The sequence below is a fragment of the Myotis davidii genome, unplaced genomic scaffold (genome assembly GCF_000327345.1).
Source record: "Myotis davidii unplaced genomic scaffold, ASM32734v1 scaffold608, whole genome shotgun sequence".
Taxonomy (NCBI): Eukaryota; Metazoa; Chordata; class Mammalia; order Chiroptera; family Vespertilionidae; genus Myotis; species Myotis davidii.
Genome location: NW_006300025.1, coordinates 3,210,037 through 3,225,712, shown reverse-complemented (window position 1 = coordinate 3,225,712; position 15,676 = coordinate 3,210,037). Strand labels below are relative to the sequence as shown.

The window sequence follows — 15,676 nt, the reverse complement described above, 5'->3', positions numbered from 1 at the left end:
CAGCAGTTTAAATATTCAGTTTTCGCAGTGGCCACACCCATCCTGGCCACTAATTTTTTTCCAGGTATGATTGACAGATAGGTAAGTGTCTTCCTGCCTCACTCAGACCTTACTGGCCATTTGTCCAAACTGCGTTTGTTCAGCCCCTTCCCCATCCATCAGTGGGGAATAGACTTAGCAAAGCTGTATAAGTGGCATGTCTATATTATCTAATCTTCCCTTTACTCCTTTTCTGTTTAATAATAACTAGGTTATTACAACAGTATCAATCCCATACATCCATAACATGTTGGCAACAGCAGTAAACCCCCTCCCTTTCAAATCTGAACAGTGTTCATCGTTTCAGCTGAAAATGTTCTCAGTGAAGAATTATTTATTCCTTAGTGATTCATTTTTGTATAAGATAGAAGTACTTCAACATGTATGAGAAAAAGCAGAGTGGTGATTTTAAAATTGCAACAGCAACTGTTCTTTTACTAGTTCTATATGTACATTAATTATTCCAGTTAGGTTTGATGTGAGATAAAGAACTCAAATCAAGGTTCTTATACCATTTATAGATCTTCGCACTCCTCCGGCAAGATGTAACTTAGGCTTATGAGACCACTGTGATGCTTCTCAACACTGTGGCTTTAGAATATCCACTGAAATTTCAAATCTCTGCAGCTATCCAATAAGTGCTACAGTGTAGAGACCAAGGTGGTGATAATATAAATGCAATCACATGTTAATTAATTCTGTGATTTTACAAATATAAATTAAACTTTTTAGGTTGATAAAATTTCACAGCCTCCCTTCCTATAATAATTGAGTAATTTTCCTGTTAAGTTGACTGAGTTGGGGGCGGGGTTAGTTGGTGGATTGGAAAGTTGGTAAGTACAGGTCCTGTAGCCCCTTGTGCTTCCAGCCATGCTGGTTTCCAGCGTGTTGTCAAGTTAAGGGTAACCAGAGCTTTAAAATAAAGCAAGTCTACAGTTTTGCTAGTTGTTCTTGAGTGCCAGCGAGGATGACTCAGAAGTGGTAATGGCTTTCTTCCAGACTGTTGGTGCTGGTGCAGTGCAAGAGAGGGCACCGGAGCTGGAGGGTGGCGGGCCTGCAGAGCCAGACAAGAACCATTCTAACAGCAGCACCTTGTCGGACCGGAGGCTCAGCAGCTCTAGCCTCTGCAGCATTGAAGAAGAGCACCGGAACGTGTATGAAATGGTGCAGCGCATCCTCCTGTCAACGCGAGGTTATGTCAATTTTGTGAATGAAGTATTTCGCCAGGTTAGTATTACTCCAAAAATACTATTGATGCATTGGGCTACATTACAGGACTGAATAATGATACCTCTGATCCCACTTGTTTTTTTTAACCCTAACCCAAGGACATGCTTTTTTTGATTTTAGAGAGAGAGGAATGGAGAGCGTGAAACATCAATCGGTTGCCTCCTGCATGCGCCCTGACTGGAGGTTGAACCCCAACCTGGGTCTGTGCCCTGACAGGGAATTGAACCCCGCCACCTTTCAGTGTATAGGACAGTGCACCAACCACTGAGATCACTAGCTAGTGCCATCTGATCTCACTTTTAATTTCCATATGGAGTGTTTTATTTGTGAATTAAAAAAATTTTTTTTGGTAGAATTGCTATGTTTAGAGGGAAAATTTTATATTTGAGCAAAATCATTCCATAACACTTATGTACCCATAACAAACTTTAAAACCAGTGGTAGGTGGAAAGAAAGCCGTTCCTGCAGTGCGCACGCACAAATGAGCACAGCCAGGAAGAACCCACGTCTGGTGTTCCAGGGGCCAGGGGGCTCTCTGAGGAGCTGGAGGTTCTGCAGCCGTACTTGCCCTGCAAAGGCCCATATCTCATCAGTTTTGGCAAAATTCTCAGTCATTCTTTCTTCAGATATTATCTCAGCCCCTTTTTAGTAATCTCTCCTCTGCATCTCCAGCCATGCTAGGGCAGCCTTTTCATTGTATTCTTTCTCTTACCTTCTCTTCTGGGTTAGCCTTCCTTTTGTCTCTCAAGCCTCATTCTGGATGTTTTCTGATATATAGTTTTTAATCCAGTTTTTTTTTCAGCTATGTTAATTCTGAATTTTTAATTTTAGTTATTCCTTAAATTCGATTTACATCCTTTTCTGATACTTTATCTAGATATTCTGTATTTTAAACTGTTACCTATTTTTTTTTAAAATATATTTTATTGATTTTTTACAGAGAGGAAGGGAGAGAGATAGAGAGTTAGAAACATCGATCAGCTGCCTCCTGCACATCTCCTACTGGGGATGTGCCCGCAACCCAGGTACATGCCCTTGACCGGAATCGAACCTGGGACCTTTCAGTCCGCAAGCCGATGCTCAATCCACTGAGCCAAACCGGTTTCGGCAACTGTTACCTATTTTTATTGCGGTTTTGTTAATATTGACTTTCTCATGTTTCTAATTTTTTTTAAATATGCTACATGTCATATTAACCAGATAATTCATATAAAAATTTTTGGTTTTATTATGATTTTATTTTCCTCCAGAGAGGATTTATATTTGCTTTCCTGGGGCAGGATAACATGGTATACCTTGGTATTGGATTTGTGTTACATAGTTGTCTACATTTGTCAAAACTCATCAAATAATTCATTTAACATTTGTGCATTTCATTGTTTATAAATTTTACCTAAAGTATGGTAAATAATTTTGAGCTCTCATCAGCTGAAATGTTTAGGTGTGAAATGTGCTGATGCCTGCGGCTTTCTTTGAAATGCATGAAAAATAAAATGGATTGGAAAAATAGATAGAGAAAGGTGGATTGACAGATGTGTGATAAAGCAGTTAGAGCAAATGCTAATGGTAGAATTGATCGAATGGGTTTATGAGTAGTCATTGTAAAAGTCTTCTAACTTTTTGTTTGTGTGGAAATATTTGTAATAACATTTTGGAACAAAATTAGAATAGGACATCAGTATATTTTTGTCATACTCTTCTTTGTTTTTGTTGATCTATCTTGCAACAGATACAATATTTGGTACATTGATATACTGCAGTCTTGTTCTAACACAATCTCCCCTATTCTGGCATTTGATGGGACATGACCACGATCTATGGAAGTTAATATAAATTGCATAAACCCTTGTTGCATTGAACTCTGCCTCTAACTGGATCCTGAAGCATGAAACTTTAGGATGGTGTTAAAACAAAACTCTGAAACTTGAGCTCAGAATGTGGATTCATTGCTAATTAACTTTATAACCTTGGGAAAATCTCTCAGTTGTTCTGAGTCCCATCTGAATTCTCTCTATGGAATTAAACCATTCATCAGAGTGTTGAGTGCTGCTTTGTGTTCACCCCTCATACAGAACTATCTCTTAAAGCTGATTACTAAAAAGGCAAATGTATTTTCCCTTTACATTTTTTAAATTTATTACATTATATCAAAGTTCTTATGATACATGAGGGGGTTCTTTAACATTAAAAAGTTCACATAAATATGCATAATGCTAAACTGGCCAGTGCTTTCATTAACATTGGTATTTCTACTAAGTGGTGTGTGGTAAATATTGAACAACTGGCTCTGAAAAAAGGAAGTGAAGGAGGGGAAGAGGAAGGAAAGAAAGAATGAAAGACAAGGAAAGGGAAAGGCAAAGACAAAAAAAAAAGAAAAGTAGATGGTAGCATTTGCAGATTTCTGTGGCGTAAATACTTTCGCCTTGGCTAATTCAAGCTAGCAACATGGATGTCGCTGATCATGGAGTTGAGAAGAGATGTGACAATTGGCCGCAACTGGCTGTTTTTGTTTGTTTTTATTTTGTTTTGTTTTCTGGCTGTTGTTTAATAGGCAATTGGACTATCTGTGTAGGTCTGTATTTTGGTTATTTTTGTGGAAAAATTATTCAGAATATAGAAGTTATTTTTAAATTGCATTATATTTTCTGGCACAGTTATGAAAATGCTTATTTTTCTTTAGATAAATTTGTTGTGCACAAAAATATGTGACCCCGTGTAGCATATTACCACCTGTATGTTTTAAAGGAAAGTCTGAAATTGGTGATGGTGATTGGAAATTTCTGTGTGGCTCTATAGTAATCTGAACTTGTATAGCGTTAAGGGAAGTTTTCTCTTTTCATTTCAGGCATTTTTGTTGCCTTCCTGTGACATAGCTGTAACAAGAAAAGTAGTTCAAGTGTACAGAAAGTGGATCCTCCAGGACAAACCTCTGTTCATGGAGGAACCAGATCAAAAGGAAGTTACCCAAGAAGATGCTGAAAAATTAGGATTTTCTGAGACTGACAGCAAGGAGGTAATATTTTATCACTTGTTTCATTTGGGAGTATATATAGTTTAGTAAAGTACACCTGGCTCAGTCAGAGATCCCAGGCAGGCGGGTCTCTTTTTTTTGTCATTTCTGATACTCTCAAGGACCTGCTTCAGTGAGGCTGCCTTAATCATCTATCTCCTAACCCTCACACTAGGTCCACTTGTGCATTGCAGCTTCATTATCCACCATTGCACAAGAGTTGTTTAATCAGCTATCATATTTTACACATCTCTGTAAAAATGTCACTGCCTTATCACTGACATGTTTAAATAAATAGCATTCTCAGAAAGTGGGTGCTCTCAGCATGGACTTCTTAGTCTGTGTTTGATAAAGCTATAGACTGGATTAATGTAAAACCACAGAGTAGGACCTCTTCCTGAACCACAAAAGAAACTTAAGTCTTATTTATATTTCTGGCATGCTAATTTGAAACCTAGTCTGAGAAATTATTTCTAAAAGTAGATGTTTGTCATAGCAATTGACAGCAAATATTTAAAAATATTTGTAACCAAAGGCATATCACTTTTAAATATCTGTATTAATTACACTAGAGGCCCGGTGCAAGAAATGCATGCACGGGGAGGGTTCCTAGGCTTGGCTGGCGATCAGGGTCGATCGGGGCCTTCCTTACCCCAGCTGCCAGGTGCAGGCCACGGCCTTCCTTCGTTCTGAGCCGCCCCCCTGGTGGTCAGTGCACGTCATAGTGAGCAATCGAACTCCCGGTTGGTAGAACTCCCAAGGGGACAATTTGCATATTAGCCTTTTATTATATAGGATTATATAGGATAATTTTGATTTTTCAAATATTCAGGTCAGAATTAATAGATGAGCAAATGGAATTAAGCACATATTTCAAATTTAAAGGATAAGTGCTCATCTAGTCATTGGATGTTTGTTTTCTTTTTCAACACATAATAACTGACAGGCATTATTTTAGATGCTGGAGACAGAGTGGTGAACAAAATGGCAACACACACACACACACACAAACCTTGCCTCCCAGAATCTATTTCCCATGAATTCTGCTTAATGTAAGAATTAAATATTCAAACATGTACTTCTTCCCCCTCTGTTAACTAATTATTTTTTAAAGACTGCACCTGAAAGTTCCGGCCATAAGCGGTCTTCCAGTTGGGGACGAACATATTCCTTCACGAGTGCGGTGAGCAGAGGGTGTGTGGCAGAAGAGGAGAACAAGAGCGTGAAAGCCGGGGCCCAGGCTGTGCTGCAGGTATGCTGCCGGCTGGCCAGAGGCAGAAAGGCCCCCCACTGGAGTCAATGTGAACATTTGTGTATTGAGATAGCATCCCATAAAGTTTGGTATATTTAGCCTCTGTCAGTAAACAGCTCTTAAATTCTCATTCTAAGTCTTCTTCCTGATCTCTCACTTTCAATTTGTAAATAATTTTTTCTATTCAAAGGAGACATATGAACAAGTTTCACATTTTAAAGAGGGATTACTATACAGTAAATGTGAAATGACTGAGATTTATATCTTAAAAGTATCTTTGGGACACATATGGGTAATTAGTTACCTGGACTCTAGTTTGCAAGATAAGTGTGGTTGATTATATAATCATCAGTAATACTCCTCTTCTTAAAAATTGTGTTTATGAAGAATGATGAATTATGCAATAATTTTAATAGTTATCTGACTGGATTTATGAAATAGAACTGATACCATTTGGAACATTGGAAAGAACAACTTTGACTCATTACTTAATTTCCCCAGACCTCAAGATTTTATCTCAGAAATAGGGATTGAGATTGCCATCGTCAGCCATCCCAGTGTCGGCCGGGTTGCAGGTGCCAGTTATCTCCTTGCGTTCAGAAGAGTCTTATTTGTTTTCTGAAAGGCTAAGTTACATCTACTTGGCTGAACCAAGGAAATAATTTTCTACTGGCTTATAGCACTATAGATTTCTTAAAAAGTATAGTTTGGATTTAAATGGCTGTTTTTATTCTCATTGTATCCAATACTCTGGCCCTCTGCTTGGTTCACTGGAAAAAAACGTGGCCAAATGGAGATTTGCTAAGATAGTACTCCTCTGTAGTTGCTTTTGGTAGTTACAATATGGGCATAATTTTTATTTTTACTTTACCAGAAACTAACATGGTCATAAAGAAATATTCATGTAGTTAGCATTTTGATATATTTTTCAAAAGTAAAATGAAACAAGCATAATACTGGGTGGGGCAAGGGTAGATTTACAGTTGCTTGTATGGAAAATAGTAACAATAATTAATAAATAATACAAGAATAAACTTTGCATTTCATGTACTTACAACTGTAAACCTGCTTTTGCCCCATATATGAAGACTTTTGCATTTTTACTTGGGAATATGCAAAAGTTTCAAATTCAAATCAAGAAGCCAGTACATTGAATGAAAAGATCTGGATTAAAACATATCACCTAGGCCGGGCATACTTCTTTTGAAAACAGTCACTAAAACTTCTTTAGTTTGTGAGTCAAAAAGTTCTTTGGTTTCTTTTTTCTTACTTGAAGGCTAGTAAATCCTTTCTCGTTACTGTTATCTATTATCAACTATTATAGTGCTCATTTAATAATTCTTCCTAGAAAATGTTGTCATCACACCTTTTAAATATTGCAAAAGATAATTTTTGAGACTGTCAACATTTTAGTTCATACACTTGAACTAAAGTATGTTTGAAGTATGTTCATTTTTCAGATCAGTTTTTGCATCTGTTTTAAGATGATGTGTTAATGGATTTCATCCATGGGTGAGCCAGAGAAGTTCCATTTATTCCCAGATCCTTTGAATTTGTACAGTTGAACACAGAAGAAACCTAGTATGGAATATAGCTCTAGATATATGGAGCAGATCCATCCTCATTACTGGATTGACAACTCAGAATTTCCTAAATTGAGGTTTTGCTAGTGTCATCTGTAGCTCATTGTTATTTTATTGTAGTGTCCCTAAACAGAAACTTACTGCATGATAACCTGGTTAGTGCTTCTCCTAATTTCTGCTGAAATACCCCAATGGTAGAGGACAGTAAACTTGTATCCTAAAGTTCTGAGGTAGAGCATAGAATGGTTGGCTGAGTATTTTCAAAATTTGCTTTTATCTTAAGAACTAGAGGCCTAATGCACGAATTTGTGCACCAGTGGGGTCCCTTGACCTGGCCTGCGGGATCAGGCCGAAACCAGCTGTGGGATCGGGCCGAAACTGACTTTCTGACATCCCATGAAGGGTCCCAGATTATGAGAGGGCTCAGGCAGGCCAAGGGACTCCACTGGTGCACAATCAGGGCTGGGGAGGGACGTGAGAGGGACCAAGAGAGGGCTCCAGGGCGGGTCTGGCCAATCTCGATCAGCCGGACCCCAGCAGCAAGCTAACCTACCAGTCGGAGCATCTGCTCCCTGGTGGTCAGTGCACATCATAGTGGCCGTAGCATATCATTAGCATGTTACGCTTTGATTGGTTGAACGTAAGACCGGGCACTTAGCACATTAGGCTTTTATTATATAGGATTCACTTAGGTTTTATATTTTACTGCACAATATAGTTCTTACCTTAAAAATATATGCTCCTAGAATATGTGCAATGTCGATCATGTGGCTTTGGCTCTGTCCTGGCATGCCACCGCTCCTAGAGGCCCACCCTTGTGTGGTGCTGGCCGTGCTTTCTGTCAGCAAGTTGTTCATTTCTGGGAGACTCAACAATAACCAGATAGTTTTTTCCAGTCATTTTCTGACCACAGGATCTCTTCCTCTCCCCAACATTTCTCGCCCAGAGGCAATGATGTTATCCTATCTTATCTTTTTCTTGGGGGGAAGGGATATAAAAAAAAGTTTTCAAAAGTTTTTCTGATTCATAAAATTTCTAAAATCACAACAGTAATATGTAATAGTAATTTTTTTCTAGGAATGGTCTTTCAGGTTTCTCAGTATTTGAGTCCTTCTAGGAGAGGAATGAAAAAAAGGCCTGAGTATATGTTGGCACTGTATTTTTGCCTTAATTGAAATAATTCAAAAGTGATTCATTGGTAAAGTAAAATTGGTAATATTATCTTTAAGCAAAATTTGTTCATATTTATATGTTTAATATTTTCTAAAATAAAATTTGTCTATTTTAAGGTGTTTTTGACAAATGCTGCAAATGTCTTTTTGCTGGAACCATGTGCTGAAGTCCCCATACTCTTGAAAGAACAAGTAGATGCTTGTAAAGCTGTTTTGATTATTTTTAGGCGTATGATAATGGAGCTTTCAATGAATAAAAAGACATGGTAAGTTTATTTCAAATTAATTAGTATTATAAAACAGATGATTCCATTTTACAACATAATAAATAAAATGTTACAGCCTTCATTTATTATTGGCTTTACAAAGTTAACAATAAGATGATAATCAGTCTTTTGTAACAGTTTCTGTGAATTTTGAAGAAGGTAAGTATTCAGTACTTTGATAATTCATTTATTGTAATTATTGGTTTTAAAAATGTTCTTGAATTAAGAGTAAGTGGTCAAATTGCTTTAATGATAACAGTTTTGTGAAAAAGCAGTATTACTGGAGTGTTATAGTATCATTCCTCATAAGCCCAGGACAGTTTGTTAATTGCTCCAAAATGCTGTTAACTCACTTTTATTGCTTCAAGCTTGAAGTTTTAAATTCATTTGGAAAAACAATTATTTTACACTAGAGGCCCCGTGCACGAAATTGGTGCACAGGTAGGGTCCCTAGGCCTGGACGGTGATCAGGGCTGATCAGGGCCTTCCTTCCTCCCAGCTGCTGGCTGCCTGCCAGGGCCTTCCTTCATTTCGTGCTGCCCCCTGGTGGTCAGGACACGTCATAGCGAGTGGTCGAACTCCTGGTTGGTCGAACTTCCAAAGGGACAATTTGCATATTAGCTTTTTATTATATACGATTGTTATATAGGATGATAAATTGTCAGAGTGACTGAAAAAATAGTGCAGCCAATATGCTTATGTGAAGTGTTTTCATTTTCACCCTTTGTTTTTGTTTGGTGTTTTTTTTGTTTATACTATCCCTAAAGGTTAACAGCGTATCAGGTCTTTTCCTGTGCTCTTCTCCCACAATGGACATCTTAATAGCACTTCAGCTTCTGAGATGTTCTTACATGTTCTTGGCCACAGACCAGAGCACCTCAGTGCCACTTCCTAATCCTTCTCTTCCTTAATGCATCGAAAAGACAGTCTCTCAGTTCAGTCCATCCTTTCCATGTTCCTCTCCCCCAGCCTCCATCCTGAAGCATACAGCCTGCCCTTACTGCTCACCTGGCTGTGGTCCCAGTCCACTGAGGCCACTGCAGACCGCACTAGTGGCACACTTCCTTCCTGGAAATCTTGGGAGTCTGTGTTACCAGGCCTGTGTGCTGGATGCCTTTTTCAGACATCCTCAAATCAGCACAAAGGGTCCTTTGGAAGGATCTGTCTGCAGATTGTGAAGCCATAGAATTGAGGCAGGACTGAGCTGGCAGGGGTCCTATGGCTATTGAGTCCAGCTCTTTTCTTTCTCAGAGGAGGGAAGGGTGGGCCTGGAGGAATTCTGTTCTGCAGAAAGTTCACTAATACAGAAACTGCAAGTATCAAGATGATTATCTTAAGATGTAAATTGCACTGTCATTTTCCCAGACTTTTAAACTTAACACTCTTTGCCAAGAAGCCATTGTTAAAACTGTAAATTTTAGAGTGATGAATAATATGATTTAAAAAAAGTTACTGTGTCAGCAATATTGAAAGTTATGAGAAATACTGGTATGCTTTTAACTCCAATATCCACTCCTTGATACCACAGTTATAGCAATAGTATTTTTTATGTATTTTTCTTTGAAAATTCTGTGAATTCAGTACATTACTGTACAGTAGTACTTTTTTATTTTTGATAATTTTTAAAATGAAAATTTTAGGAAATCAAATTAAGCAATTATAATAATTCAGAAAAACCCAGATAAAAGTATAAAAAAAACCAAATTATAGAAATAGATAAAAATGCCAAAAAATAGTAGAGTATAGAAAGGGATGTGCCTTTTTTCTTAGCAGATTTTCATACGTATTTTAGAACCAGACAATTCCTAAATTCCTTTCCTTCTCTTCCTCTTCCCCCTCCCATCTCTTCCTCTATCCAATAAGGAACAGCTAGCTTCTGCTTGGGGGTATTGGGTAAACTAGACAGATAATTACCTGCCCTTGGGAGGTTTCCACCCTCACAGACTGAGAGATATGAACACAGAAGCCATTTCAGTGGTAAACAGTGCTAAAAAGAACAAGGAAGCTGTGCAGGGCAGGGGAGGTTTGTCATCAGATGTCAGGGAGGGCCTTCCCGAGCAGAGCCCTGAAGATGGAGAGGAGCCTCAGGGAGGGAGGTCCGAGGGAAGAGCATTACTGGTCGAAGGAACCCCAAGTGCCAAGCGCAGTCTATTCCAGGCAGGAGGAGATGACAGCCAATGTGGTGGAGTGGGCAGAGGGGAAGGGAGTGTGGGAGGGGGTGAGGCAGGGGCCAGCCACAGCCAGGTTGCTTGGGGCCTTGCAGACCACAGGAAGGCCACTGGCTTCCTCTCTGTGTGAGCAGCAGTGTGACACAAGTCTGATTTATGCTTCCAAAAGATCCCTCTGCCCGCCATGTGAGAAGAGGCAATGTAGTGCATGCAACACAAAGACTGTGGCCATAGATGATGGCGGCTGTTTACAATGGGGCTGTAGCCTGAGAAGTTTAATGAGATTCAGTGTCATGTTAAGAGAAAATACTGTCCCAATATGCAGAAATATGAGAACAGTATAAAGGCACTATGGTTTAGAGATTGCACTGTCTGACCTATACTACATGGTGTTGTTCAGCTCTTGATTTATCCCTAAAGAGCAAGATAAACAAATGGGTAGTGTGTAGGATCTCAAGGGAGAAGTTAAAAGGAACTGAGGTGGTTTCCCTCAGAGAACAAATAGACAGCCCTTACACACAGAAGGTAATGTGTTCTCAGATTCCAGGGAATTCGGGATAAAAGGTGAGCAGGCACTCTGATGGGAAGAATGTTAACAGCTGTACCAGTAAGAAGGAAATATGCCCTTTGGCCTTATCACTGTTATAATTAGCACTGTTAGTCTGTCTCTCTATTGCTTCATACTCTTCAAAGACCTTTTACATAGAAACCCCTTTCTGCAAGGTACACTGTGATGAGTTGTGAGATTGCCACTGCCTCGGTTGTGCCCTGGGCTACAGACAGGATCTTCCAGGCACAAAGCTCCTCAAAGTGGCCTTCGGTGACCTTTCCAAACCTTCCTACCTTAAGAGTAGTGTGGAGTTCAGCTACACTATGCAGCTGATTGCTTATCCCCCAAGAATGAAGACCAGAAAGTCAGATTTATTTCCTATCACAATGTGAGATAGGAAGACCTTACTGGTTAAATAAAATAATGGATGTGGAAATTAAAGGGTGCTGCATAAGTTCCAATAGGAACAGATACTCACCGAGCGCCCGCCTCAGTCGGAGAAACAATCTTGTTTCCCTTCTTGTAAGGGGAGAAAATGAGGCCACGATGGTACCTGTTTTATCCTGCCTATTAATGTGGGCAAAGGAGGCATATCGTTAGAACTGCTGAAACATAAGGTAACTTATTTTTACAGAAAATGTTATTCATTCCAATTTTTAATACTTTTGAGTAATACATATTTATCACTATTGCTGAATTCTTGAAAGAATTTCTCGTACCTATAAATTAAAATGCTTTGGAGATGTGATTAACGCGAACTTTTATTTTGGGTGGCCCAGGGAACAGATGTTGCAAATACTGCTCAGGATAACAGAAGCTGTCATGCAGAAGCCAAAGGAAAAGCAAATAAAAGACTTGTTTGCCCAGAGCTTGGCAGGGTTACTGTTTAGGGTAAGTCTTTTTTATTAAAACACTTCAAATACACGAATTGAATCCGATTTTAGAGCAAAGTAGTTTTAATCACCGAGAATTTTAAGAGTAAAATTAAACTAACTTTAAATTTTCAGAAATTTAATTAGAAATTTTCCTTAGTTTTATCATGAAGGTTGTAATCTATTCTTTACAATTAAATTTAGACCTTCCTACCTCTTCACCATTTACTTTCTTTTTTTTTTATTTGCCTGAGCTTGGTAGAAATTAGGAAAATACCAAGAGCTGTTGGCTCTGGTGTAGGGCTGGGTAGATTTGGAGAGTTAAAGGATGAACAGAAGCATGGGAATGGGAATAAGGTCAGGGAGCAGTTCAGGCTAGAAATAAAGAAGTGCGAGCCATTGGTGTGTTGGACCATGTGTTTGGAGCCACAGGACCGGATGGGATCCATGAGGGAGAAAATTTGTATCATAGAAGGAAGAGGGCCAGCTCCATGATTGGTGACGGAGAGCAGCCAGCCAAAGCTGCTGAGAGAGTGGTTAGGGAGCTAGGAGAAACACTAGAGGAGCCCATGCCTGGATGCCTGGAGGAAGAGTATTGGGTAAGAGGAGAATGGACAGCTGACCATTGATTTTGATGATGTGTAGGTGGTGGAGAATGCTCCAGGAGAATGAGGCCCTCTTGGTGTGGGTGGAGGAGAAATTGAGAACTGGGCAGTGGAATAGCAAGTGTAGTCAAGGCTTTGCAGAAGTGCTGATGTGGAAGGGAGGAGGAAGCAAGAGCTAGCTGGAATGGGCAGCATGATTAGAAGGCAGGGTTTAAGGTCATTGGTATTAAAGTATGTTTGCTTGCCAGTGGGGATGGTCCAGTGAGCACAAGATAGTCTGGGGAAGAGGGTGGGACACTGTAGAAGTGAAGTCCTGGATAAGGTGAGGAAAGCTGGTTTGGCCTTAGGTGGGAGCAGAGAGCCAAGGAGGTGTCTGTTTTTTGCATTTCACATGATAAGAAGAGTCAAGAACATTTAATATCACCCCAAGGGAGAGAGATGAGAAGGCAGATGATAAACAACTGCCTGGGAAATGGAAATTTTAAAGGTCCTGAGGGCGCTAACCTATTGTAGCCTACTAGGAAGCACTACTATTTATGGGATGCATAGAATTTATGAAGCATTTCTGAAAGAAACAGTGTGACAGGGAAATAATGTGACATTCTACACAAAGGCATTAGTACAGTGAATGGGTCTGACTGAGTACTTTAATATGGGAAAGCATGTGGATTGTCAGCTGGAAGGGGCAGTTACAGGGGAAGTTAACTTCTCTCCTCAGTTGATGTGAAGGTGATTTTGGAGGATATATATTAAGAGCATATCTAGAATATAGGTAAGGTATATAAGTGAAGATGATAAAAAGAGAAATTAGTCCTTCATACAAAACAAATTATTCCCATTGTAACATAAGAAAACCCAACTATTCATATTAATTTTTAATACTTTAACATGATTGAATGACCTTGACTTGATGAAAAATGTATGAGGGGCTACAGAAATAATTGGCATGTTAGAGTCACTTGCCTCCTGAGTAGTATAATCACTTGTACTCTGATTGCCTTGCCTAGTTATTGGATACATGAAGTGGTCTACACATCCTGCTGTGAGTGTTACACTTTACTGTGCCCTTGCCTCAAGGGTGTACTAGCCACTTGCTTTGATGCCCTCCTGGAAATACAGACACTCTGTTCACTTTGCTCTGACTTCCCTGGAGCGCCTGCCTGTCTGTCAGCACCTTCCTGATCTCTCAGTCCTGATGGGACTGGGGCTGCCAAGTGGCATGGACTGAAGCCAAGCGCAGGCTGGCGGGTGCTCAGACTCATTCATCACCAGTTGCCTGTCTGTGCATGTGTGCATTGGAACTGAGTGTGAACTTGTCACTGAATTAAGCAAGACTATTGTGGAACTGTGTTTTTTATTTGGTTGGTTGGTTTTGGTTTGGGGAGAGAAAATCCCCCTCATTAATGGAGAAATCTTGTCAGGTCTTACTTGAGGATTAGTTTTGAGTCCACAATTATTAATGATTTTGTTGTTGTTATTATTTTGGCAACAGTTAGGTGGATCAAGAAGAATGCTTAAATTACGAACTAAACATAAAATAGTAGTGAGAAGATGAGCTTTGGGGAGCTATATTCTGGGTTCTCATCCCAGCTCTGGCATTTCTGGCTGTGTGGCCTTGAGCAAATCACTTCACCTTTCTGAGTTCTCTTCCCTAATCTGTCACAATCAGAAAAGGATTCCTTCCTATCTTGCCAGGTTATCATAAGAATGAGAGCGAATTTATTTCTGATGTGTGATTATTTACTGATTTCCCAAGTGCTTTTGTGAGATCCAAGGTGGGAGAAAATGTGAAAAGTCTGGACAGAGCTGACAGACAATCAAGTGGGCATCATCTTAGACCAGCCGTAGGCAAACTATGGCCCGCGGGCTGGATCCGGCCCGTTTGAAATGAATAAAACTAAAAAAAACCAAAAACTGTACCCTTTTATGTAATGATGTTTACTTTGAATTTTTTTTTAAATATATTTTATTGATTTTTTACAGAGAGGAAGGGAGAGGGATAGAGAGTTAGAAACATCGATGAGAGAGAAACATCGATCAGCTGCCTCCTGCACATCTCCCACCGGTGATGTGCCCGCAACCCAGGTACATGCCCCTGACCAGAATCGAACCTGCAACCCTTCAGTCTGCAGGCCGACGCTCTATCCACTGAGCCAAACCGGTTTCGGCTGTTTACTTTGAATTTATATTAGTTTTCACAAACACTCCATCCATGCTTTTGTTCCGGCCCCCCGGTCCAGTTTAAGAACCCATTGTGGCCCTCGAGTCAAAAAGTTTGCCCACCCCTGTCTAAGAACCATAGTAAAATTAAAATATGCCATCTAATTATTATTCACTTGGCCATGTAGTCTGTCTACAGTTGTCAGATATTTAATTTTTAAAAAATTTGAATAAGATTATTAAAAGGAACAGGAAATTTTAAGTTTCCATTTTCTAATTTTCTTTTAGTGTTTCTTACCCTCCCCCCGTTCCCCCAACATTCAGAGATAATTGCATTGGTCAATTTTCTTCAAATGATAGTTGAGTTTTACCTAGTTTTAAATATTTTCTAAATAATGGTGATTGTCATAAATGATGTTTTAACCTGTTGTCAGTGCTAACTCTGACATTGTGCTTGAAGCTCTTAAAATATATCAGGAAATTTGGACTATAGTTCTTCTATTTATAGTGTGAGCCATTACTTTACAATTGCGTCATCTAAGTGTGAGAGAAACATGAAAGTGGTTGGTTAGGAAATGTGTGTAAGAAAAAGAGTGATTTATGAGAGAAGATGTTTTTTATACAGTTTATAAGCCAAGGTATATTTGATGAAACATGAATTTCAGTGCTAAAGGAATCTTGCAGATGCTTTTTATTTTTAGCAAGAAACATGACTCTAGAAAAACCAAATAAATTTCCCAAGTCACAAACCAAGATAGGCAGAACCTAG

The 15,676-nt window shown here is 39.3% G+C and overlaps 1 protein-coding gene across 1 annotated transcript in view; it reads left to right on the top strand.

The window, feature by feature from the left end:
- Window positions 1-15,676, top strand: part of RALGAPA2 (Ral GTPase activating protein catalytic alpha subunit 2) — a 270,837-nt gene that overhangs the window by 43,340 nt on the left and 211,821 nt on the right. The window contains exons 9-13 of the mRNA XM_006776151.2: window positions 1,039-1,266; window positions 4,115-4,282; window positions 5,394-5,531; window positions 8,404-8,552; window positions 12,050-12,161. Coding sequence (XP_006776214.1) covers window positions 1,039-1,266; window positions 4,115-4,282; window positions 5,394-5,531; window positions 8,404-8,552; window positions 12,050-12,161 — 795 coding nt within the window. The remainder of the gene's footprint in view (window positions 1-1,038; window positions 1,267-4,114; window positions 4,283-5,393; window positions 5,532-8,403; window positions 8,553-12,049; window positions 12,162-15,676) is intronic.